Below are 24,166 nucleotides of genomic sequence, written 5' to 3' on the forward strand. Positions count from 1 at the left end.
ATGACTGGTAAAAGTACTGTCTTAGTGGTTGCATCTTGTGGTTAAAGAGAAAATCTATGTTCACACATGCATTTCATCTTTTCTCTGGTTTGAATTGTGTTGGAGGTGCCCTTGGGCCATTGACTTCTAGGATTATACAGTAACACAGTCATATCCATGGCACAGGGGTCATCTATGCATTATCAAAAGCATCACGCACCTTCATCAAAGGTCATGGAAAAACTGACAACTTTATTACAAATATTTCTGTCGTATCTTCACATTCAAAGCAGAACTCTTACAAAATTATTACATTCACAATCATTGCGCACAAATTAGGAAATTCCATCCAGTTGCTACATTCAACAGCACAGTATATACAAACCCCATTGAAAATCCACCAAGTAACAATGCACTGCACATTATCAACGATTCTTTCTATCAATGTCATGTAAAGTGTCTCCTGGGTACACAATCTTGCACGCTAAAAAGTATTCAATTACCATCACACAAAAAATGTGTTGACTCTGAGAATGGATCAGGGGGACATTACGGAATGTTACACTCATTGCAATTAATTAGAAACTGGCTAGCTTGGCATTTCTCTTGGTAAACTCTACTGTATACTACGTTCAAATTTCACGGTCATATCAAGTAGAATTGGGCACTTTTTGTGTAAAAAGACTCAGTACCGACGGGATACTATAGAGTGTGATGGGTGGCTCAACTCGGATATATTCAAGAATCCCCGTAACAAATCGTGTACAGCTTTATTACTGATCTCTACTATGTACACACACAGCCACAGACTCTCGACTGGAGTTGACTGTTACCAATGAGCATACACTTTGATGCACATATTCACTGCTGGGTGCTATTGTGGTTCTCAAATATGCCCCTAGTGGGCAGCAAATGATGATTGATTCAATGGGACCAACCATGAATCCCCATGCTACAACGCCGAGCTTTTTTCGGTAGATGATAGAGGTCCCCCCTCCAGATCTTAGCCGTCGACCGCGCGATCGCTACGTTAATTAGCACGCACACTGCCTGTGATGTAATCTAAAAAACTATAAAGTGGACTTTACAAAAAATTACCATTTATGCTAAATTATGTTAATTCATGCATTATGCATAATAATGCATGAATATCAGACTTTTTGCTATAAATCATTAAATAAAGCTCAAAACAGGCAAATTCTTTGTGTAATTTATTCTTTTTAGTGTCCTCAGTAAATGTGAATGAAAAATATTGTGCCATCAGAAAAACTTCGTGGAAGTATTTTATTGCTTTTTGAATTTCTTATGTATTTCTTTGTTTTTTCGACTTTTTTGTTTTTCATAGTTTTTTCGGTGAAATTTGTATCCCTCATTGTTCCAAACATGAAAACGTGCTATCAATTGATTTTAATCGATTAAAACCCAAAATAATCATGCTTTTATGACATTTGACTGTAAGCACAGTTTGCGTTGAAATTGTACAAGAATTCACATTTTTGAGCAATTTTTGGTCTGACATGCACGTACATATTTATGTGTAACTTTGGAACCGCATGCCCGGGTGTCACAAATTTGGTGTCAAAAGTTGTGGGAGACTCGAAAGAAAAAGTTGTAAAGCATTGCGGCGATAGCTTTTAGCGATGCCGATACAACATGGCGCGGAATGTCGGGGGGGGGGGGGGGGCCTCCAAGGCCTCCAAGTTAGGGTTAAAGGTGCAAAGTCTCTCAAACAATTTTCTCTTCCTCTTTTTCCTCCTTCTTTTGGTCTGGGTCTTCTTGTCATTTTAAGCAATCTTAAAGACTGATTTGTCCAGAGAGATCATGCAAAAATATCAGTTGCCTTGTCCCCTAATACAATTACCTTAACTCTTTATGTGCCACGTTCGCACGTCCGACACAGTCGATGGTGTGCCAACTTCGCATATTCTGCTCAAACACACGAACCCGCTCAAACCGATTAATAAATCACTAAATGCCATAGTTCAAAGAAAGCGTTTCTTGTGATTCCGTTCCTCTCACATATAGCTCGCATTTTATGTGGTGATTGCCTATCAAGCGGTATTCCCTACTGGATTTGAGTGTAAATTCAAAGTTCTGTCACTGTTTTGTGTGCAAAAGTCATGCCTTTACAGTAATGTAGCTATGGGTCATTTGAAAGAAAAGCAATCATAGATTTGTCATACAATTTACATCAAAGCAAAGCTTGGCATTTTCTCTACAACTTTGCTCACTACATGTCCAGTTTTACTACAGAAATCTACAGAAGTTACATAAATCATAGAAACAGAATGTTTTCTCAAAGCATGACTATGTTAATGTCTTAGAATAATGTGGTACACAAGGAGTTTCCACCATGGCACATAAAGAGTTAAAGCAGATGTATAACATGTGCATGTCAATAGTATTTAATGTACACAAGTTGCCTACACACCCAAGTTTTGCATCCAAGTCAGTATAGTAATGCTGTACTCACAAAGCTGACTCGTGATGAGTTGTCCAACACGCTCATACTTATATTAACAAATATAAGAATTCCACAAATTTCTTTAGTTTGGTCCAACACCATATCCAGCTTAATCTCTACAAGAATTCACATTCATTGCATCAGGTATAATTCAGCAGGAAATTAGGACAGTGTCTATCAAAATATATTCTGGCTTTACTTTAATAAACTACGCTCTGACTTTACATTGCCACTACAGGATGATCTTAAAATGTCAATGATCAATATTATTCATGCCTCATACAGAAGCATGAACTCATTCCACAGGACTTGTGACTGACATTTCTATGTTAAAATCTTGTGAATTGTACCCGATTGTTTTCTGCAACTCTTTTGAATACAATATGTACATGATCTGAGGTAACCGATCTGTAAGTTATAATCTGTACGTAAAGACTCGTGTACATACTTTTACTGCTACCACACTACTACCCACAAACTAATTTGACCAATCAAATCCCAGGAACAACTTGCCTCGGGTTTGGTGCTATTTCAGTCTTTTGCTTAAAATTACAAATATTCCTTGCTAGTGTTTGATAAGGTGGAGTAAACTCTCTTTCATACAAGTCCTTTGTTGTTCATGTATAGTTGTTTGTTTTTATTGCAGAATTACCAAAATCCTTCTCACTGCTAAACTGAAGATCACAATTTCTATCTCTTTTTCAAATGGCACATTTTTGTAAATTTCTGTTTGATTGCGCATATTTCAATAGTTTCACTTTCTATGGGGTGAAGTCAACTGGCCCAGATTTGATGCCAATATGACATTTATCTGTAGCAAATTCTCCCAAAGCTTGATGGCTTAAGATGCAGCAAAGGCCCTGGGGTGGCTAAAATTTCCTCTTGTTGTAAACAGTGGCCCTACAAGGGGCTCTCACAAGTTGATGTAACTGCAGCATTGACTGTTACAATAAGCCTTTCTCCATTAGTTGTTGTTGCGTACAGAGCAAAACGTCCATCAAACTTTTCTGGAGACACATATTTCCCAAAATTTTCATGATAAAGTTTGATTGAAATAAGTGAGTAAATTTTGGGATTTGACCCTCTTAAGAAATGATATGTTATCTTTTCCAAAATGTCACTTCATCATTTCCTTACTGAGAATGATTATGAGATGATTGAACTTGTCATATCATTCCCTCTGTAGTATCAATCAGCCATTTTCGAACATGTCAATCTTCTCAGTTCTATCTTTGGTCCTCCTCCTTGATTGCCGGGTTCGCCTCGTGGATGACCCCTCCCCGTTACTCTCTGGGGAGGGGGCGGGGCGAGGGGCGGGCGGGGCTGAGGCGGTAAGTGGGGTCTTGCCACCGCCGGGCTTGGGGCTCAGTCTGGGCGGAATGACAAACTTGATGGGCTTCTTGGCCGCTTCGCGCTCCACAGGAGCCTCCACAAGATTCTGCACTTTGCCCTGGTGATCGGAAGAACTCTGACCATCTCCAGCCAACGCTGGACCCTGTCCGCAAGCTGGCTTGGAGACATCATGGTCTTTCCTCTGAGATGCCTGCATCTGTTCGTCCCCTGCCACCTGCCCAGCGGTGCTTGCAACATCCCCTCCCTCCATATTAGCAACCCTATCTTGAGCGGATGACACCCCATCCTTTGAGACGCATGCCACTGATGGCACCACAAGGATGGGTCCCTGCAAAGTTTCACTCTTGTCACTGGCAGACCCTTGCTTCACACTACTTTCCGCTGTGCAGCTTCTATCCTTCTCAAGGATTTCATCATCCTTTTCACCAGCTGTGCCATCAGAGTTTTCTCTTGCGTTCCTCTGAGGATGAGCTCCAGCACCATCCGTGCCCACCACCTCAACTGGCATTCCCCCATCCTTTCTGGAACCATCTTCATTCTTCTGCTGATCGTCAGCACTCTGAATTCGACCTTTGACCCACCTCATGGGCTGGGGTCGGCCAACCTGACGGCTGGTCCCTTGGTCCAGCTGTCGGAAGCGGTCTCTAGCAAAGTCCCAGTTTTCACTGTTCCTCCTTCCCAGCACCTCCATACTGTCCATGGATTTGAGTCCACCGGCACCAAGGCCAGCCTTCTTGCCATGCAGGAATACTTGTATCTGGATGAACAAAAACGCAAAAAGAGTCTTTTAGCCTTGAAGCAATTACTATGGTCTATGCATCCCGCTAATTTTCAGATAATTCCCCTACAGAACAAACATTGCTAAAATCAACCTTCGTTCCTGAGTGTTAATCTAAGTCTCTGGCACTCAGTGTAAGCCTGCAAGATGCCTCTTACACTGCATTTCCATTTCACTTGAAGAGTTTATTGAGGTATAAATGGATTAAGTCTGTCATATCAAACATTATCAAACATTGCTTGTTTAGAAAGAGCAAGTGTTATCAGACAGACTGACTGCATATCAGTAGTGCTTTCTTAAGCCCATGTTTCTCCATTGCAACACAATAAGCCTCATGTAAGATCACTACAATGTAAAACCTGTGCCAGTTTACATGAAAGCAAAGTTTACAGAAGTTTATGGAAGGATAAACCAAATGATAGAAAACATTACAGCTTTGGAAGTTATACATCGGGGTGTGAGCAGTTATGAGACGAGCATATGTCCATCATCATATCTTGTATCTTATCATTACCAAATGTCTACACAGCCAACTGTGAATTCTTTGCCGATCAACAAATAAACAAGTGCCTCATGCCTTCTGATTTCTTGCTCAGAATCAAAGAAAGGATCAGGCACTGATCTTAAAGGCCCAGTAGCATGGGGATACTGTGGAGTGAGAAGGGCAGCCTGGCTCAGATATATTCAAGAATCCTTGTAATGAATTGTACACAGCTTTCTCACTGATCTCTTCATTAGTACACACACAGAATCTCAACTGGAAATGACCGTTACCAATGAATGTACACTTGATGCACATTTGCTTATGGGTGCTATTCATGGTTTTCGAATGTACCCTGATGGGCTGCGAATGAAGATCAATCCCATGGGGCTGCCCATGTGTCCCATCTCCCCCCCACCCCTTTTACCGGATCTTCAAGGCCATGTTTTTCTTCTGCCCAAAGGCAAAAAACAAGGCAGCAAAATAAAGTGAATAACCAATGGGAATAATCTTTGTATTCTAGACATACCGGTTCCTTGATCCCTGAGTCACCAGTGCCTAGAGAATCCCCTTCTTTCCATCCCATCTTTTTCAGCATCTTGTGGCCCATATTGGTGTCAGATATAGCTCTGTGTGAAGAAACATGCAAACAAAATAACCAAAAATCAAATCAAGATAGCCATAGAAATCACCATCACACATCTTCACTACTAAACACTGTAATCACTGTTTTCATGGTCAACATCATTATTGCGCGTTAGATCTGTGATGCTAATGTTTCAAGCTTGCTAACATCTTCATTGTCACTCTAATGTTCATCATCATACTTCTCTTCCAAACCATCATCACCATCCTTTTCAGCCAGATGCTGCCACACAAGCAGCCTGTAAGTCAACTAACATTGTGTGCATCTCAGCACAAAATATCAGTACTCAAAATGTTCTTTCTCCCCTTATGCTTTGTGTCCTCATGAAATGATACAAGCCCAACATTTAGGACAACGATAGTACAAGTAGATGATGAAGTCTGGTTATTCAAATGTAATGATTATCTCTCCTTCCACACCTGTTAACCGATGCTGGCAGGTCGTCAGGTTGGTATGGGTTGTCGCTGCCGACGGTGACGCGCCTCTCCTCTGCCCGGTCCTTGTACTCTGCGTTAGTTCGGTGGAGGTCCCTCGTTCCTCCACCGCCAGCCAGCATGTACTTTTTCTTCAGCTTGCGCAGCTCACGCCGCCGCTGCTGTTCTTTGTCTCCCAGTCCCGCGGAAGTAGCTGAAATGTGATCACATAATATGGATGAGTAAAGCAACTGCAAAAGAATCTGTGCTAATTTTACACTTTGCTTTACTGGTACGTAATCTTTTATGCCTTCGCCTTTATCACAGAAAGAAAAACAAATTAAAATGTCTCAGTGATATACCGACACATCTTCCAAATTTCAGGGTCACACAACACCATCTCTTTAGAAGTTGTTGAAAGAAATATTTCTTAACGCCATATGACTTCAAGAAGTAAGCATTTGGCAGTGAAAAATGTCCATTACATTTGCCAACTTTAAAGTTTCACATGTGAACAGGGGTGTTTACCTTCCAATGACTGCTGTTGTCTAATCATGGCTTGCACCTGGCCCGGTTCACACTCATCACATGTCTCACTGCCGCGGTGAATGTGGATCCGAAGGGTGGTAGTGCCAAAGGTCAGGTAGTCTTTGTGGGAAAGGGGCTGGGGGTCACTCTTCACACGCGACTAAAGGCAAAGGTTTGTCAGGTAGAGAAGAGTGCAAAAAGACAAACATTTGCTCATGACTTTCTCAACAAATGCTTCTTTATGCTGCAGAAATGTATGATGCAAGTATATTTGTGCCAGTAATAAAAAATGTACACACATCAGCAAACTGGCAATGCCTACATCAAAGTTTCACAAATTCAGACTATGACCAACAAAAACTGTGAGCCATTTCATATTTATGAAGGTTCTATTCCCATGACATTTTTTTTTTTTTGTTCATGTGAGATTCATAAAAGTTGTTCTACTCCACTATCTTGCACTCAGTACACACACACACACACACAAATGCATATTCACCACCTGCCTAACACTTCATGAGTCCATGACAAAGAAGCTAACCGGAAAGAAGAAGATCACGACCCTAGCCATATCATTGTCCATACAAATGCAGTTTGATCAAATATACTTCTATCTGCAAGCATACCACATCACATTCCCTTGTCATTACTACTTTCATAGAATCATAGCATCGGTGAGTGACAAACACACATGCACACTGCATTTCTAATTCAAATGTCAAAACGGGAGAAAAAAATTTAATGCGGAGCGAGGCATTTCCACAGAGGTTTAATGATGACTCTCACATTTTGAAAGTTGAGAGATTTAGTGGAACAGTTTCCTACCCCGTACACGCACAAAGATCTGTATAAGGAAGGTACCCAAGTTGAAGAATGACACAACCTTCAAAAAAATACTCACAAAGAAAAAAAAATATTTCACAAGGCTATTACTCTTCTTTTTCTTTCTTTTTTTTTTCTCCAAGAGTAAATGACACAATGCAATATGAATATATCAGTTCTTCACAATCATTCTGCAATGACCTGGTTGGTAAATAGTTGTATCACTGTTGTGTTCATTCTCAGTTTCACTTTGCTCACTGCACCAAAAATATCCCACATGACTTAAAAAAAAACCTGTACCAATGTCTATTTACTCAGGACATCTTTTTTTCTTTCTTTTTTTTCAAGAAGCTCAATCTACAACTGTAATCACTGTGAAACTTTTGTTTGTTTGTTTGTCTGTTTGTTTGTTTGTTTGTTCAGTGCTGACATTTTCCAGATGGACCATTGGTCATCTACGATACCTTTTGAGTGAGAGGCACTCCATTCAGCACTGTGCCATTCTGACTGCCCAGGTCGGTGATGGTGTAGAACCCTTTCTCCTTGTCGTAGGCGATCTGTGCGTGTGTCTTGCTCACCCCAAGCTCCGGCACGAGCAGGATGTGATTTGATCCTTCCCTGATAGAGGAACCAGAACGGGAACAGGAACAGGAACACGAATAAGAATAGCATGTTACAAACAAATTGATGTTTCCTACATGCTTTACAATGATCCATTCGACACACACACACATACACAAAAAAAAAACCCCACATATTTACAGAGAGGTTAATGTGAAGACAAGTGTTATACAATTGCAAGTGCTTTATTTCTTTCAGCTGTTTTTATCACAATGAAAATAGATTGCTATTATGTTTCCATAACTTGATGCCAGTAGTCACCTTCTGCAGAGAGTATTGGATTTGATTTAAATTTGACAATTCAATGGTTAAATACAGATGGCCCCATTCACTAGCTTTCAAACACAGAATAATATCATACACACAATTTCTTTTGAATGAATACTATTACAGGGCTGCACACTGGCGCCGGTCCGACGGTCAAGACCGGCAAAAGTCACTGTCGGACCGGTAACTTTTCAGGAAATCCACAAGTTACCGGTCCGACATGACCAGTAAAAAAAAAAGCATTGGCGGGGTCAGTAGAAAGAAAAAGATCAGCCCCGATCAGGGAGAAACAGAATGCAAAATATCGCATTGTTCAACACGTTTTACGAAAGTTTTCGAATATGTCTACCGGTGCAATTGTAAAGTAAACATACAATTGTATATTAGTTTTCAGCACTAGCAGTCGACCAGTTTATTCGCGCTCGCTTGCGCATTGGCGCTGCTCACGCACTGCCATGCTATGCAATACATGCAAAGGATGTACGGTACAATGTAACTGTTGAAATGCATGGATTGTTTCCCCGATCCCGTTTTGTTTGTTCGTTTGCTTGCGATCGGCGGTCATGCCAGACAAGAAGCATTGATAGAAGCGCACGCATTTCTGGGTCATTTTACTCATGATTTTTTTTTTTTTTTTTTTTTTTTTTTAACGCAAGATCGATCCGATCCCGGCTTCGCAGCTGCGTGGCAGTTGACATGTTAGAACTATTTTACTTGTGCCGATTTTTAGAAAAAGTAAAAACATATTCTATATTCAGCGATACAGTAAATGAATATTTTCATTCGTTTAGAATGGTCTCATAATGAAGATAGGCGCGAAAAGGATCACGAAATCGGCCCTTAAAAAAAATGTAAAGAGATAATACAAGGGAGAAAAAAAAATCATGAAATCATCGCAGTCCCGCTTACATATTTCAGGTAGAAATCGTCCCAAAAAGGATCATGAATTCGGCCGCGTCGTACACCTTTCAAAAGCTCATACAAGTACGAAATGCGAAGAGATTATAGAGGAGAAAAAAAAATAAGGACATATTAATTTGGTGCGTGCATCATAAAAGATTACAGCCGAATAACAATTCATGAAATCAACGCAAACCCGTTGAAATTTGAGGAAATAAATAGGCGCAAAAAAGATCTTGAATCCAGTCCTGCATGCCGTGTCAGTTATCAAAAACGCATGCACAAATGCAACGAGATTATCGGGAGAAAAATAAAGGACACACCCCTTCTGGTGCGTGCATTACAAAAGATTACATCCGAAGTAATTCATGAATTCGCCACAATCCCGCTGATATTTGAGGTAGAAATAGACGCAAAAAGGATCGTGAATTCGGCCGTGTCGTATACCTTTTAACAACGCATGTACTAAATGGTAGGAGATTAGCGGGATAAAGATAATGTACACATTTTCAACCCCTTTTGGCGCTTGCATCATATAGATTACAGCCAAAGAGTAATTCATGAAATTATCGCAATCCCGTTGAAATTTGAGTAAACAATAATAGGCGCAAAAGAATCTCGAATTCGGCCCTGCGTGCAGTGTATAATTTTGAAAACGCATTCACAAATGTGAAGAGATTATCGGGAGAAAAATAAAGAACTTATTTTCAACCCTTCTGTCGCGTGTATCACAAAAGATTACAGCCGAAATAATTAATGAAATATCGCAATCCCGCTGATATTTGATGTAGAAATAGGCGCTAAAAGGACCGTGAATTCGGCCGTGTCGTATAGGCCTACCTTTTAAGAACGCATGTATACGATAATATGTGAAGAGATTATTGGGAGAAAAATACAGGACACATTTTCAACCCGTTTTGGCGCGTGCATCATAAAGATTATAGCCGAATAATAATTCATAAAATCATCGCAATCCCGTTGAAGTTTGAGGAGACAATAGGCGCAAAAAGAATTATGATTTTTGGTCGTGGCGTATATCTTTTAAGAACGCATTTACGAAATGCGAAGAGAAAAAAATAAAGGACACATTTTCAACCCATATTGGCGCGTTCATCATAAAAGATTACAGCCGAAGTAATTCATGAAATCATCGCAATCCCGCTGATATCTGAGGTAGAAATAGACGCAAAAAGGATCGTGAATTCGGCCGTGTCGTATACCTTTATGCATACGAAACGCGAAGAGATTATGGGGAGAAAAATAAAGAACGCATTTTCAACCATTCTAGCTGGTGCGTGGATCACAAAAGATTACACCCGAAGTAATTCATGAAATCGTCACAATTCCGCTGATATTTGAGGTAGAAATAGGCGCAAAAAGTATCATGAATTCGGCGGTGTGGAACATCTTTTAAGAACGCACTTACGAATTCGAAGAGTTTATCGGGAGAAGATAAAAGGACACATTTTCAACCCCTTTTGGCGCGTGAATCATAAAAGATTACAGCCGAAATAATTCATGAAATCGTCACAATCCCGCTGATATTTGAGGTAGAAATAGGCGCAAAAAGTATCATGAATTCGGCTGTGTGGTACACATACATCTTTTAAGAACGCACTTACGAAATTCGAAGAGTTTATCGGGAAAAAATAAAGGACACATTTTCAACCCCTTTTGGCGCGTTCATCATGAAAGAATACAGCCGAAGTTATTCATGAAATCATCGCAATCCCGCTGATATTTGAGGTAGAAATAAGCGCAAAAAGGATCGTGAATTCGGCCGTGTCGTATATCTTTATGTACGGAATGCGAAGAGATTGTGGGGAGAAAAATAAAGAACGCATTTTCAACCATTTTAGCTGGTGCGTGCATGAGATCACAAAAAGTTACACCCGAAATAATTCATGAAATTGCCACAATTCCGCTGATAATTTGTTTGAGGTAGAAATAGGCGCAAAAAGTATCATGAATTCGGCGGTGTTGAACATCTTTTAAGAACGCACTTACGAAATTCGAAGAGTTTATCGGGAAAAAATAAAAGGACACATTTTCAACCCCTTTTGGCGCGTGAATCATAAAAGATTACAGCCGAAGTAATTCATGAAATCGTCACAATCCCGCTGATATATGAGGTAGAAATATAGGCGCAAAAAGTATCATGAATTCGGCGGTGTGGAACATCTGTTAAGAACGCACTTACGAAATTCGAAGAGTTTATCGGGAAAAAATAAAGGACACATTTTCAACCCCTTTTGGCGCATGAATCATAAAAGATTACAGCCGAAGTAATTCATGAAATCGTCACAATCCCGCTGATATTTGAGGTAAAAATAGGCGCAAAAAGTATCATGAATTCGGCCGTGTGGTACATCTTTTAAGAACGCACTTACGAAATTCGAAGAGTTTATATCGGCAAAAAAAAAATAAAGGACACATTTTCACCCCTTTTGGCGCGTGCATCATAAAATGTTACAGCCGAAGTAATTCATGAAATCGTCACAATCCCGCTGATATTTGAAGTAGAAATGGGCGCAAAGAGGATTGCGAATTCGGCCCTGCATGTCGTGTACCTTTCAGAACGCATGCACAAATGCGAAGAGAGTGTCGAAAGAAAAATAAAGAACCCCTTGTAGCTCGTGCATCAGAAAATATCACAGCTAAAATAATTCATTAAATCACGATTATGCAGCAAGTTCGTGCGCCGATGTTTAGAAAAAGTCACAAACGCATGATACAATCTGATTTTTTTTTTCATTATCATTTTACACTGTAATTCACGAACAAACATTCTATTTTTTTTCTCATTTTTTTTTATTTCTTGTGCAATAAATAATTCAAGTTTAAAAAGACATTAATCAGTAAAATGTACATGGGGGGGGGGGTACGTCCATAAAAACAAGAAAATAAGTTTGCAAGTAATTTAATGTTTTTTTTAGGTTGCCGTTGTTGACCGGTAAGTTTTCTGTTCGGACCGGTAAAAAATGGTAAAATGGGGCATCTTCCGGTCCGACAGAGACATGTCGGACCGGCAGAAAAAATGGGTTAGTGTGCAGCCCTGCTATTAACATATTTAATAATCCTAATTCATAGTTTAACTAGATATATCGCTACGGCGACTGATATGCCTCCGCCATAATGCATGGTTCTCCTAATAGGTCTATAGTACAATGTCTTGACAATGTGTGATGACAGTTTCACACAATTGGCAAAATATTAAAATGACAGGTTTGACACAAATGTGCTGAATGTTCACTTTCCTAGAACTAGGTTCAACTGGATGAATGATTAAAATGTCAGAGTGCAGGTATTTGGGGAACTAATTATTTTTACTTGACTTTTGACCCATTTATAAGTTTATGCATTGAGTAATTTTCAAGGTATTGAGAAAAGGTATAATTTCAGCATCAAATGGGAAAATAGCATTATCTAAACCTGGCCTTTGACCTTTGACCTCACAGTTCCAAAGAGAATCACTGTTAGCTTGAACATGCATAAATATGTAAGTTTCATGATGATACCTTGAGTTACTTTTGAGATATGGAGGTGAAAGTGAAATTCAGCACTTTCACTTGACCTTTGACCTTTTGGCAAGAAACTTCCGACAGAATATATATTGGGTAATCCATGTATACATCAAGTTTAAAAAAAAAACAAACTTCAGGCACTGCATAAATATAAGGAAAGTAGTGATATTTTGAGGAAGTGACCTTGACCTTTGACCCCCTGACCTTTGAACCATGACCCCCCAACTTCCCTAGATAATCACTGCCCATTGGAACAAGCATATATACTAAGTTCCATGAAGATACCTTGAACCATTTGCGAGATATGGAGAAAAACATGAATTTTCAACTTTTTTTTCACAAAATAACCTGTGACCTTTGACCTTTGACCCCGTGACCCTAAAATCCAAATAAAGTATTATCCCCCCAGGATATACCCTCATACCAAGTTTGATGTAAAACCACCACACGGTTCTTGAGATATCGACAAAAACAAAACGGGACGGACGGACGACCCGAAAACATAATGCCTCCGGCCACTACGTTGGCAGAGGCATAATGACTTATTTAAGTGTAATAGTTAACATGTGCTATTCAGGTAAAGAGTTGGACAGATCTATAAAAACTTCATTAGTAGCTGCACAGCACACACATTTTCAGAGTTCTCATTCGTGTGAAGTAATATGTTCCCCTTACCTGCCAATGGAACCTCCGGTGCATGTGACCACAGCCAATGATCCAAGCTTCATAGACTCGGATCGAACCACTATCATCCTAATGCAGGGGGGATAATCGACCTTCGTTGCTGTGTAATGAAACAAACAACAGGAAGTCATGCTGATGATAGTGAACACAGGATGACGACCAAAATGTTAACACACCAAAGACATTGCAGACATAGACAAATTATAATCCTCTTTCTCTCTCTTCCTCTGCATAAGAAGAAAGTCGTTTTGACACACATTTGAACTGCATTTAACAAATTTGTTGCTAGATATTATAAACAAACATAAGAAATCTACACAAGCTAGATGCTAAAACTTATCCAGCACAGGTACATGAGTACCCAATGCCCTACAACAAATAACTACTGTGATACATACACACAAACACACACACACACACACACACACACACACACGCACGCACACACATAAATGCACACTTACATTTTGACACCTCTATCACAGAAAGAATGTACAAAAGGCAACAAATATTACATCCTCCTCAAAGAAATAGCAACAAAACTTGTCTTACTACTATACTAATTAGACCTTCAGAGCAGTTGGTAAGCAGAATTTAGCAAGTAATGTAAGTTGAGGCATCAACCCTGTAACCCGGGAAAAAACGAACAAACAACAACAACAACAAAACTCTTCTATTCCCAGCTGGTTGCACTTCATCAGACAAACCTTCAACGCTCTGGACATCATCCTCATCGTCACCAATGACCATGGATTCCTCACTATCGTCTGACCACCCCTCCTCCCCATCTTCGCCAGAGTCCATTCGACTTGACGACCGACTCTCGGAGGAGCTCTCTGAAAGTTCCCCCTCCTCCATCTCGGACTCGTCAGAGTCAAGGACAATGACGTCGGGCAGTTCTTCCCCATCGGCTCTCCTCTCCTCCTCCCCTGCCACCTTCTTCCGCTTCCTGCTCGATGAGGACTTCCTCCTTCGTCGGCGGCGGTGGTGCCTGGCCGGGTCATCCTCGTCGACGATCTCCACGACATCGTGCCCGTCCCCCCTCTCTTCACCTTCCTGGGGCTGGCTGCCAACGTCATTTCCGTTCTCAGGATAGTCCTCTGTGGGGCTGGTTATGTCGATGACCTCGCAGGTTGCATCTGCCGAAGTTGACTGCCTTTCATTGGTTGCAGAGTGCTGCTTTGATATGTCCACATGGTTCCAATGCAGTGCCAACACAGGTACAGGTAATTTGCAGGCGGTTGTTTGGATGCATTAAGCAGATGATTGCCATAGAATATCCACAGAAATATGGCACGGTGGAAATTGAAATTGGGAAATAAGAGAAAGGGAGAGCAACAGAGAACAGGAGGATGCAGGCAAAGAAGAAATTAGGGGAAGGATACCTCAGATAGAGTTCAAGAATAAAGAAAGACACATGGATTTCAGGATCAGACAGGAGGATGGGGGAAGGGGAGAAATGGTGAAGATAATTCAAAGGATGAGAAACAATTTAAAATGTAAGGTCACATGACTTGCAAGTAATGGACCAATCTGTCACATGCTACAGGTATAATGCCATGGGGGGGGGGGGGTAGAATTCAAAGTCTGAACACCTTACAGACACATCACATATTTTGCTGTACTTCTGCTCAATGTTGACACTCACAATTGCAAAAGTTCACATTACATCTTCTGCACATGCAAAGACTGGCCCATTACTTTGCGCATCAAATAACTGAAAGTACCTGTAATCTGGGGGCTTGGATGGTAGGAGTAGACTCCTGGTAAAATGTTTGACTGTGTGCCCCACCCCGAAGACTCATTTAGAGACAGACTTGTTATGCCAGCAATAAGTTGCCCCTCCTGCAGAATGAGAATGCAAGAGACCACACAGTTGTAAGATGCCAGATACCTTTAGCTCTCTGCTCATTTTCTGATGTTTTGGTTTGCTTTGTAATTTCTTTCTTTCTTCGTCTTCTTCCTTTTTTTTTTTTTTAAAAGAAGAGTGTTTAACGGTAGTAGATACATATGTCGTAGAATTGTAGCAAAAGCAGAGAACTTGTTTCCATTTATTCTTTCAAACTAGCTTTCCTTTCTGAAGTTTTTTCTATTCACTTCCTGAAGTCCAAAATGCAAAGATACAATTTCATACTTCATGGCAATTCATGGTTATGATCTTGCAGGCCAAGTGAAACCAGAGAAGATCCTAAACAAATGCATATTGATGAGTTACTTTTTGGCACAACAACTACTGTGGCATAGCAAGTCTGGAATCCTGACTATCCCATACTGTGTTTGGAAGCCCAAGCAACAGCAAATAAAAAATTGACTACAGATCTGCAACAATTTATTTCCTTTGTCTTCGTGGGGTTGAAATAACTTAAGTTAACAAGTGTAGAAATTAATGATGCAAAAAGACAGAGAGACACACATACACATCAAATTACCACAGAAAAAGTTGTCTCTTGCAATACTTGATATTTAGTATTGCACTATTTGATGAATTTAGTTGAAAGATTTCACATCTGATGTATATGACGCAAACAGTGTGCTCAAATCTTCAAACTAGGAGACACACATCGCAGTGGTCCTAATACATAACATCACTGGGGTGACAAGACCGTGTATTTTGGTGAAAATCACTTTTTCAGATTACTGGTCAGGTAATCAGTTAAGTGATGCCCTGTCCAAATCCTACTGTCTTACTCCCAAAATGAAGCCATCACAGCATGTGAAAAGAAAGACTATCCTATTCAATGCAGTGCTTTGGATGCCATGTCTTTTTGCTCTCCTGATTATTTGACATTTTGTAGATATGAGGTCTTGTCGCCCCAGCAACATTAAAGGCACTGTCTATTCAAACACCTAGCAAAGCATTTCGATACGAAATCACCACCACCAACTACAACAAAATAACAAATCTTGCTGCATAACTCACATCCTCTCTGTTCTGGTCACGGTTTTTTCTCCTTGACCGTTCCCCTCTATGTCTGTCCCTGTCCCTCCGGCCGCCGCCCACGTGGTTCCTCTGGGTCCCCGACCGGCCCACAACGACTTCAGGCATCTCGACCCTGGAGTGAAACTGGTAAGACTGGGACTGCTCGTCATAGTAGTAGTAGATCCCTCGGGCAGGGTCATAGTAGAGATGATTGTTCTGCGGAAACAGCACAGAGAGATAGAGAGGGTTTGAAACTGAGAACATTCATACGCAATATTCTCAACTACAACAGATGATCCTGTGGAAAAGTATGAATCCTGACAAGATACAAATTCTTAAGATAGAAGACAACATTTTGGAAAACCTGATAAAATCTACGAGTTTACCAATGGAAGGAAGAGCAAGAACTGGGTAGACTGAGCAAATCACTGATTTCATTGCCTAATCTTTTTTTTTTCTACTACTACCTTATTCATTAGGTAATCACGCGTACTGAACGGTCACATAAATGTTCTTTGACAACTGTAGGGCTCCAGCTGATCTCACAAAAACTATTTTCCACTGCGCTACTCTACATGACCTTACTGTCAAACAAAGCTACCAACTGGCTCAATCATGAAGGAAACTAGAGGTGAAATATATCTTATACAGTCTATTCCTGTCATAACGTTCACAGTTACAACGAAAATTTTATTGCAACGAAGTAAAAATTCAAGTTCCAAAATGATCATCTACATATCTTTGTATACATTATTGTTTGGCTATAACGAAAATTTGATACAACGAAATAAAACTGCCAGTCTTGAGGACGTTGTAATAACAGGAATAGCCTGTATCACACTTATGGTACAGATCACAACCAGGTGATACACATCTGCCATATACTATGATTATGACTATAGACCTACTGAAGAATCACAGTAATGACTGGGTGTATAGTTCAAGATCTTTTTTTTTTTAAAAATGCAAAGAACAGCACGCTGCAACCTACAGGGTCATAGTAGTAGCCAGAGTTGTAGTCGTAGTACATTCCACTGGCTTCATCTAAAACTACTCCAGAGTGAGCAAGGGCAGCCTCCGCTGTGGCACGCACACTGTCTGCTATTGACCTAGATGATGAAGATGATGAATGCCCCTGTAGGTGAGAAAAGTACACAAAAATGAAGAATACAAAAGGGTCTACAATGCATGAAGGTTGCATTCAATTACTCAACACAAAAATACAAGTTCTTGTTGTACCTTGGGTATGCTAAACACTGAACACTAGTGAATGACATTTGTTGTTAAAACAGCAGTATACACATTTTTGCTTTACAGGAGCCCCATTATTTCTAATGCCAATGACAGCAGCAATCTCTGTAGAGGCTCAGAAGAAAACACCAGAGACTTCACATCTTGAGATACCTGTTTGAATCCACCAGACAGCAGTGGTAGCAGCTGGCCCTAGGCACGCCACATTATCATCACTGCCTAGTCCAGTGAGGGGACTTGAAAGCTGTCCGCCACATGCTTGCTTGCTCATAAGAATTTAATTCTCGCTATCGCCAATGATGTGAAAAACTCCTGCGCACGCTGAAGAGTTCTGTCACAGTGCACTGTGGGATTCCTCAGTCCCTTGTTCACTTCCGGTTGTCTCACGCGAGTCACAGTTCCCATACGATTCAGTGGAGTTCTTTATCTGCTTTTCCGTTGTTAGCCCTTGTTTTCTTGGCTATAATTCAGCTTAAAAGAGTTGAAAGTGTCTAAGCTTTACTGATTTGCGGTCACTAGAGTCATGGTTCACTACTGCAAGGCTTCAATGTGCTGGTCACATGATGGAAAGCAAAGAAATCTTCAACAAAAAGTACCTCTTTAAAGACAGAGCGTGATGAAAGTGCATGTGCAGCCAAAACCGGGGCAAGTTTGTCCCATGAGCTATCCCATAATGCATCTAAAATGCTGCTCTGCACACGGCACCTACACATTGGCGATACCCTCAATTGCATACCTACTGATAACATGAAACAAACCTACACCTCCAACTTTTCTCGTTCATCCTACAATGGACAATTTTGCATGGCACAATTTTTCCCAAGCACTGTCTCACACTTGAAGCTTGTTCAAAGTCATAGCCTTTACCTGTGCACTACCTCTGGTTGCCCAGTCCCTTGTGCCTGACGATGATGATGGTTGATTGGTAGCATTTGAACTCTCTCCAACCTGGTAGACCTCCGCCTGATTGGAAGCTTGCTCATCCTGGATGTGGATGCACTCTGGTTCTGTCTGGATGCCAATCTCTTGCGTTTCTATGGCAACCATACCTGCTCGCCGGAGGTTGTGCACTTCCTGGTGCAGTTTGTCCACCTGAAGTGAATATCACAATATCAAATAATATTATCTATCCGTGATGTTTCAGTGGCGCATTAAAAACATGTATTCATGAGCAAAACGAGAGCGTATTGAATGAAATGCATAGGCAAATATATTAATTCCCATAGGCTACCATTGTCAGTGTCCATGCAATGATACACCATATTCTGTCTCATCTGTAGGTCGAGCACTTGCCCAGCACGCGAACGCTTGCTACTGTAGGGCCTTCTAAGTGAGCAAACTCTGTTACATACCACAAGCGCACAAACACCTTGCTACACACATCACTCCTTTTTCAGTGCAGAGTCGACTTCAAAGTCTAGTAGAAGTACAGTACTTTTGGGGGGTTTTTGTGTGTTTTTTTTTCTTAAGTTTTTGCCTTTTCTAGATAATGATTACAGATAATAATAGTCATATTGGCTGGCTTTAATTCATAGAATATCAAGGAATATTGCACTTGTTAGGGCCAACATTGCACTTACTGTATACACCATATATTTCGCAAGTCTAAATTTTCGCGAATCGGGACTTCCTGACAATTTCGCGAGTGGTTAAATTCGCGATCGTGGAGTCCTGTACTGAACGGAGAAATGTATACGCGTACGTCGCATTCATATCGGCATTAGAGTCAATATTTTCGCGTGTTTTTAATTTTGCGAGTAGCAACTGACTCGCGAAATTCGCGAAAATAAAAACCTCGCGAAATATTCGGCGTATACAGTATCTCCAATTCACGCAGTCATACAATATTCCTGGTATCCCATGATGATTCATTGCCATCCAATATAACATAATTTTCATAAGGATACCAAATATAGTTCAGAAACAACTGACACCAAAAATAGTAATGATGATGACAGAAGTTACAATAACTATAATTATGATAATCATGGTGATGATGATGATACAACTAAGTACAACTACAACCACATCCACTACTACTACTACTACTACCACTTCCAAGACCACCACTACTACCACCACCACCACCACTACTACAACTACTACAAAACAACGACAATTACAAAAACAAAAATAATAAAGTTCTAGATGGCCTTGCTTTCATTACCTCCGCCAAGGGAGGAGGTTATGTTTTCATTACCGTTGGTTTGTTTGTTCGTTCGTTTGTCCGTGTGCAAAAGTAGTTAACGGATTGAGATGAAACTTGCAGGAAAGGTTGAGAATGACACGAGTAACAAACGATTAACTTTTGGTAGTGATCCGAGAATTTTTGGAGAATTTATGAAGGATTTCGATATTTTGGCAGGTAGGGTCAATGAACTTGGGAGTTCAGGCTGCGCGTATTTGAGGTTTGCATGCGCGCACTAAAATGTGTGCTTTAGTTTCTGATGGGGAGAGGCGCGCCGCGCATCTGAGGGTTTATGACGTAACAAAGGCTTCTATATTGGGAAATCGGGCGATTTTTCAGTGGGTGAAAATCACTTATCTCTGTGGAAGAGCAAGATCATTAGTGGAAAGTAACTGCTTGGCGGAGGTCTGCGCTCTCGGAGTGCTTTTCTAGTTACAAAAGTGAAAATTTCCCCTCAAGCTGTCATTAGAATGGCAAGATTGCCTACCTGCTGTGTGAGGGCAGAGTTTGCCTTCTCCAGATCTCGCCGTAAGGTCTTCTCTCCCTCCAGCTGCTCTTTCAGCTCACTAATCTTCTGCCTTGCACCATCCAGTGTTGTCACGTCAGGGAGGGCTATCTGGTCGACGCTGGGCTCGTCTTGCGGTGGGCTTTGTGCCGGGGCATCCTCCATCCTTTCTGGCTCTCCACTCTCTCTAGCTTGTGCTTCCTCAGGGGCTGGCTCTGTATCCCTGATCTCCTCCTCCGGCACTATTCCGCATCTACCGCGTGACTGCTCTGGTGGCACATCAGCATCTTTTCCCTCCTGTTCCATCTTCTCCTCACCCACCTCTTGATGAGACTCAACGTCTGCTGCCGATGCAAACCCACTCTGTTCTTCCCTCCATCCTTTGGCACTCCCATTAGTATCATTTACTTCCCTTCCACCAGAATCCTTTTCATCATTCCCTGTCTTTGAGCACTGTTCTGGAGCAACATCACATTCATTGTCGACATTGTCACCAGCTTTATTCTGGTCAGCAGGGGTACTGGCTTGCCCATCATTAGCCTTGTCCAGTTCAACACATTCATCACCAATAATTGGTGGATCATTCTCCCCTCCTCTGCCTCTTTCTTCCTCCTCGTCTGTTACATCTTTACACTGAGCATGACACACACAAAAAAATCGTGAGTTAATGATTCACTGAAAATTATCATAATATGAGACATAAATTCATCAGTCATTCAGCAAAAAACAAAAACAAAACAAAACAAAAACATGATAAGGTACGTTCATACTTAAATTTAGTTCATCTGTTAGAATCAAAGTGTGGAATAGTAAAAAGCAGAGGTATGGATGCCAGTAAAAAAAAAGTAACAAACTCCAACTTCCAGCAGGAGCTCTGGAGAGAACACGTAACAACTCATCACACAGGGCCCCAGGGATGTGGGATAAAGTCTTAAAGATATCAATGGGTGATTTCAAGTTCGGTGCTAGTGCTAGGGCTAGTGCTATCTCAGCACTAGCACCGGCGATAAAACCGAACTTGAAATCACGTCGGTGTTGGGAGTTGACCTCAAAAATTATGACGTATTTCCGGTAGTTGGTGCTGGGCTCGGTGTTGAATGTCGTCTGCTGAACCAAGCTTCGCCGTTTGTGTTAGCGATTTACGTGCTTTTTCCCCATTGACCAACACTAGCCCCTAGGGATTATCATTTTCTTCATTTCAAGTTCGGTGCTGGTGTTAGCGTTGCCGTGCGAGACTCGTATTCACTGGATGCACGTTTTACATGCAAAGTCTATGCTAATGCAGTGGTTGCCCATATAACATACACGAACACTCCAGACATGGCTATATAAATCTGCGCCTGAGAGCAAAATTAAGATAGTTGTATTTTGGGGAATGGATGAAATTTGTGGCGTTTTAATCTGTCTTCCTCACTATGTGTCTTAAACTAAGCAGTTTTGGCTACATCTTTTAATATTTGACTGTAATCACGCGCCATCACTTCTTTCGTCGCGCAATACCCGCGGAGCTTGCGGTGCTGTGATTCCAACACCTAGTGCTGGTGATCGATAATTTTGATCGGTATCGCCTCGTTAATCTGACCATCGGTGTTGGAGCTCGATTTAGTGCTGTTATTTGGGGGCTAGCACTAGCACTAGCACTAGCACCGAACTTGAAATCACCCATGGGCATTATCACATCAGTCACTGCACTGCATTCGTCGTCTCACAAAACATCAACAAGTGTCATTGGAAAGGTCATATCAGTGCATGGCCCCTAAATCACTGAACTGTATTTCTTTATTGCAATGTTCACTGAAGAGTAAGACAAACATGCTCTTAGTCTTACTCTTAGCCTAGTCCATGCTGAACTGAAAGAATCCCAGCATGATACAGTCACGACATCAGACACCAGCAATCAAACAAGCCAGTCCCACCTATTAACTTTGGTGCTAGTGAACTCCTTGATAAACGATAGAATTTACAACACATGTATTGATCAGAAACTAGCATACTCCATCAAACATGATAACCTATACCTTATTCACATTCCTTCATTCAAACTGTTGTGCATAGATTTTATATGTGTATGCCTCAACGTACCTCCAAACTTGTCTCTTTTCCCGCGCCTTCGCCTTCTTCAGATTCATCCATTTTGGCTTCGGCTCACCTTTTACCTCTCTACGCGACCCCCACTCTGTAGCACGCACGGTAGAGCTTCTTGTTATACATACAATGTACGTCCGCCACACACACACGAACAAGGTACGGAGATTGCATAGAAGCTGTATTTCGCGCGGCTTCTTGTTCGTCCATCGTTCGCATGCGGACACTGCATACCGCGCGCACACAACGGATCCGATAAGTCATGGATCTGGATTTGATTGTATGCTACCATTGGCCATAGGGCTGTGAGAGCTCTATGTATGCTACATGCTTGTGGAGACTGTCAACACAAGCTGGCGCTATTCTACGAAACGTAGTGCCGATCGCGGACGCTGAGCGATGGAATAGAGATTATCGTAGTGAGATAGATTTACCGATCGTTACGTTATTGTATACATAAGGTCTCAATCATGGCGATTAATTGAACTGCGTTCAATAAAAAATAATAACAATAATAATATCAATGAGACACAAAAAAGTGGCAGCACCAAACAGGCAAACAAAATCAAAACTACAACGGAATGAATTTGAATGATGAAACAATGATGGATGGATAGATAATCTGAGGATTTTAATGTTGACTGCATTCACTTTGTTCATCCTTGTTGGTTTTATTTTTCACTATTTGATACCTCTACACCCCTAGATTTGGTATCATTTTCATATCTTAGTCGTCTGTCTAGAAAAACGTATACATCCAAATTCACTGAGGGAGCAAAATTGCCATGACGAAAAAAAAAATATACATATATTACTGAAAACCTGAAAGCAACCTCAGGATACAGTATAATGCCAATAATGCATTATTGTCTATTTCTCTATTCAATCATCTTATATCCATATACATAAATTACCTACTCAATTACTCAAAGAAAAACCAACCAAAGTCCACATAATTCTCCTTACTTAGACTCACTCATTAAATCATTCCCTGTCTTGGTCAATATCATTCTGATCTAAATCTATACAAATACCATCATAAGATCCATGCCTTAACAATCCACCCACCCACCCATCCTTCCATTCATCCATCCATCCATCCATCCATCCATCCATCCATCAATCAATCAATCAATCAATCAATCAATCAATCAATCAATCAATCAATCAATCAATCAATCAATTATCAATCCATCAATCAATCAAAATTTGGTCATCAACAGAGATGCATATCTAGATTATGTTTTGACAATCATCAGTTGATTCATGTTCTTGCATTGATTATTCTGTTTAAATCACATCTAAACGGTCAGTCTATCTTGTCTTTCACCACCTAAACGATACGTCTTCTCTCTATTCATCACTCTATATGGAAGAAAGCATGAATCCATGTATGTAAGTATGTATGTATGTGTGTATATACATAATATATCCATATACATACATACTTATATCAGTCTGTTTTTCTGGATGTTTATCAATCTTTGTATCCATCTATTGATATCTATCTACATCTATCTATATCTATCTTACTATAATTCATCCATCCATCTATTTATCTATCAATCTATATGTTTATTTATCTATTGATCTATTTCTTTATCTCTATCTGTCTATCTTTCTATCTATCTATCTATCTATTTATCAATCTATCTATCCATCTACATACCATTATCTCTCTCTATCTATTTATATGTCTATCTATATGTCTATCTATCTATCTATCTATCTATCTATCTATATTTCTAATTACATGT

The 24,166-nt window shown here is 40.6% G+C and overlaps 1 protein-coding gene across 1 annotated transcript; it reads right to left on the bottom strand.

Moving 5' to 3' along the window:
• Window positions 1-214: 214 nt before the first annotated feature.
• LOC140230983 (uncharacterized) lies at window positions 215-22,461 on the bottom strand. Its single transcript, XM_072311129.1, has 12 exons — window positions 22,407-22,461; window positions 20,307-20,957; window positions 18,499-18,723; window positions 17,372-17,515; window positions 16,381-16,596; window positions 14,168-14,636; window positions 13,452-13,560; window positions 7,929-8,082; window positions 6,643-6,802; window positions 6,121-6,328; window positions 5,585-5,684; window positions 215-4,553 (listed from the first exon to the last, which is right to left on the bottom strand). Exons 1-12 carry the CDS (start codon window positions 22,455-22,457, stop codon window positions 3,636-3,638), a joined length of 3,405 nt encoding a protein of 1,134 aa, XP_072167230.1. The 5' UTR covers window positions 22,458-22,461; the 3' UTR covers window positions 215-3,635.
• Window positions 22,462-24,166: the final 1,705 nt, after the last annotated feature.

Source organism: Diadema setosum, chromosome 7 (assembly GCF_964275005.1).
Source record: "Diadema setosum chromosome 7, eeDiaSeto1, whole genome shotgun sequence".
Lineage (NCBI taxonomy): Eukaryota > Metazoa > Echinodermata > Echinoidea > Diadematoida > Diadematidae > Diadema > Diadema setosum.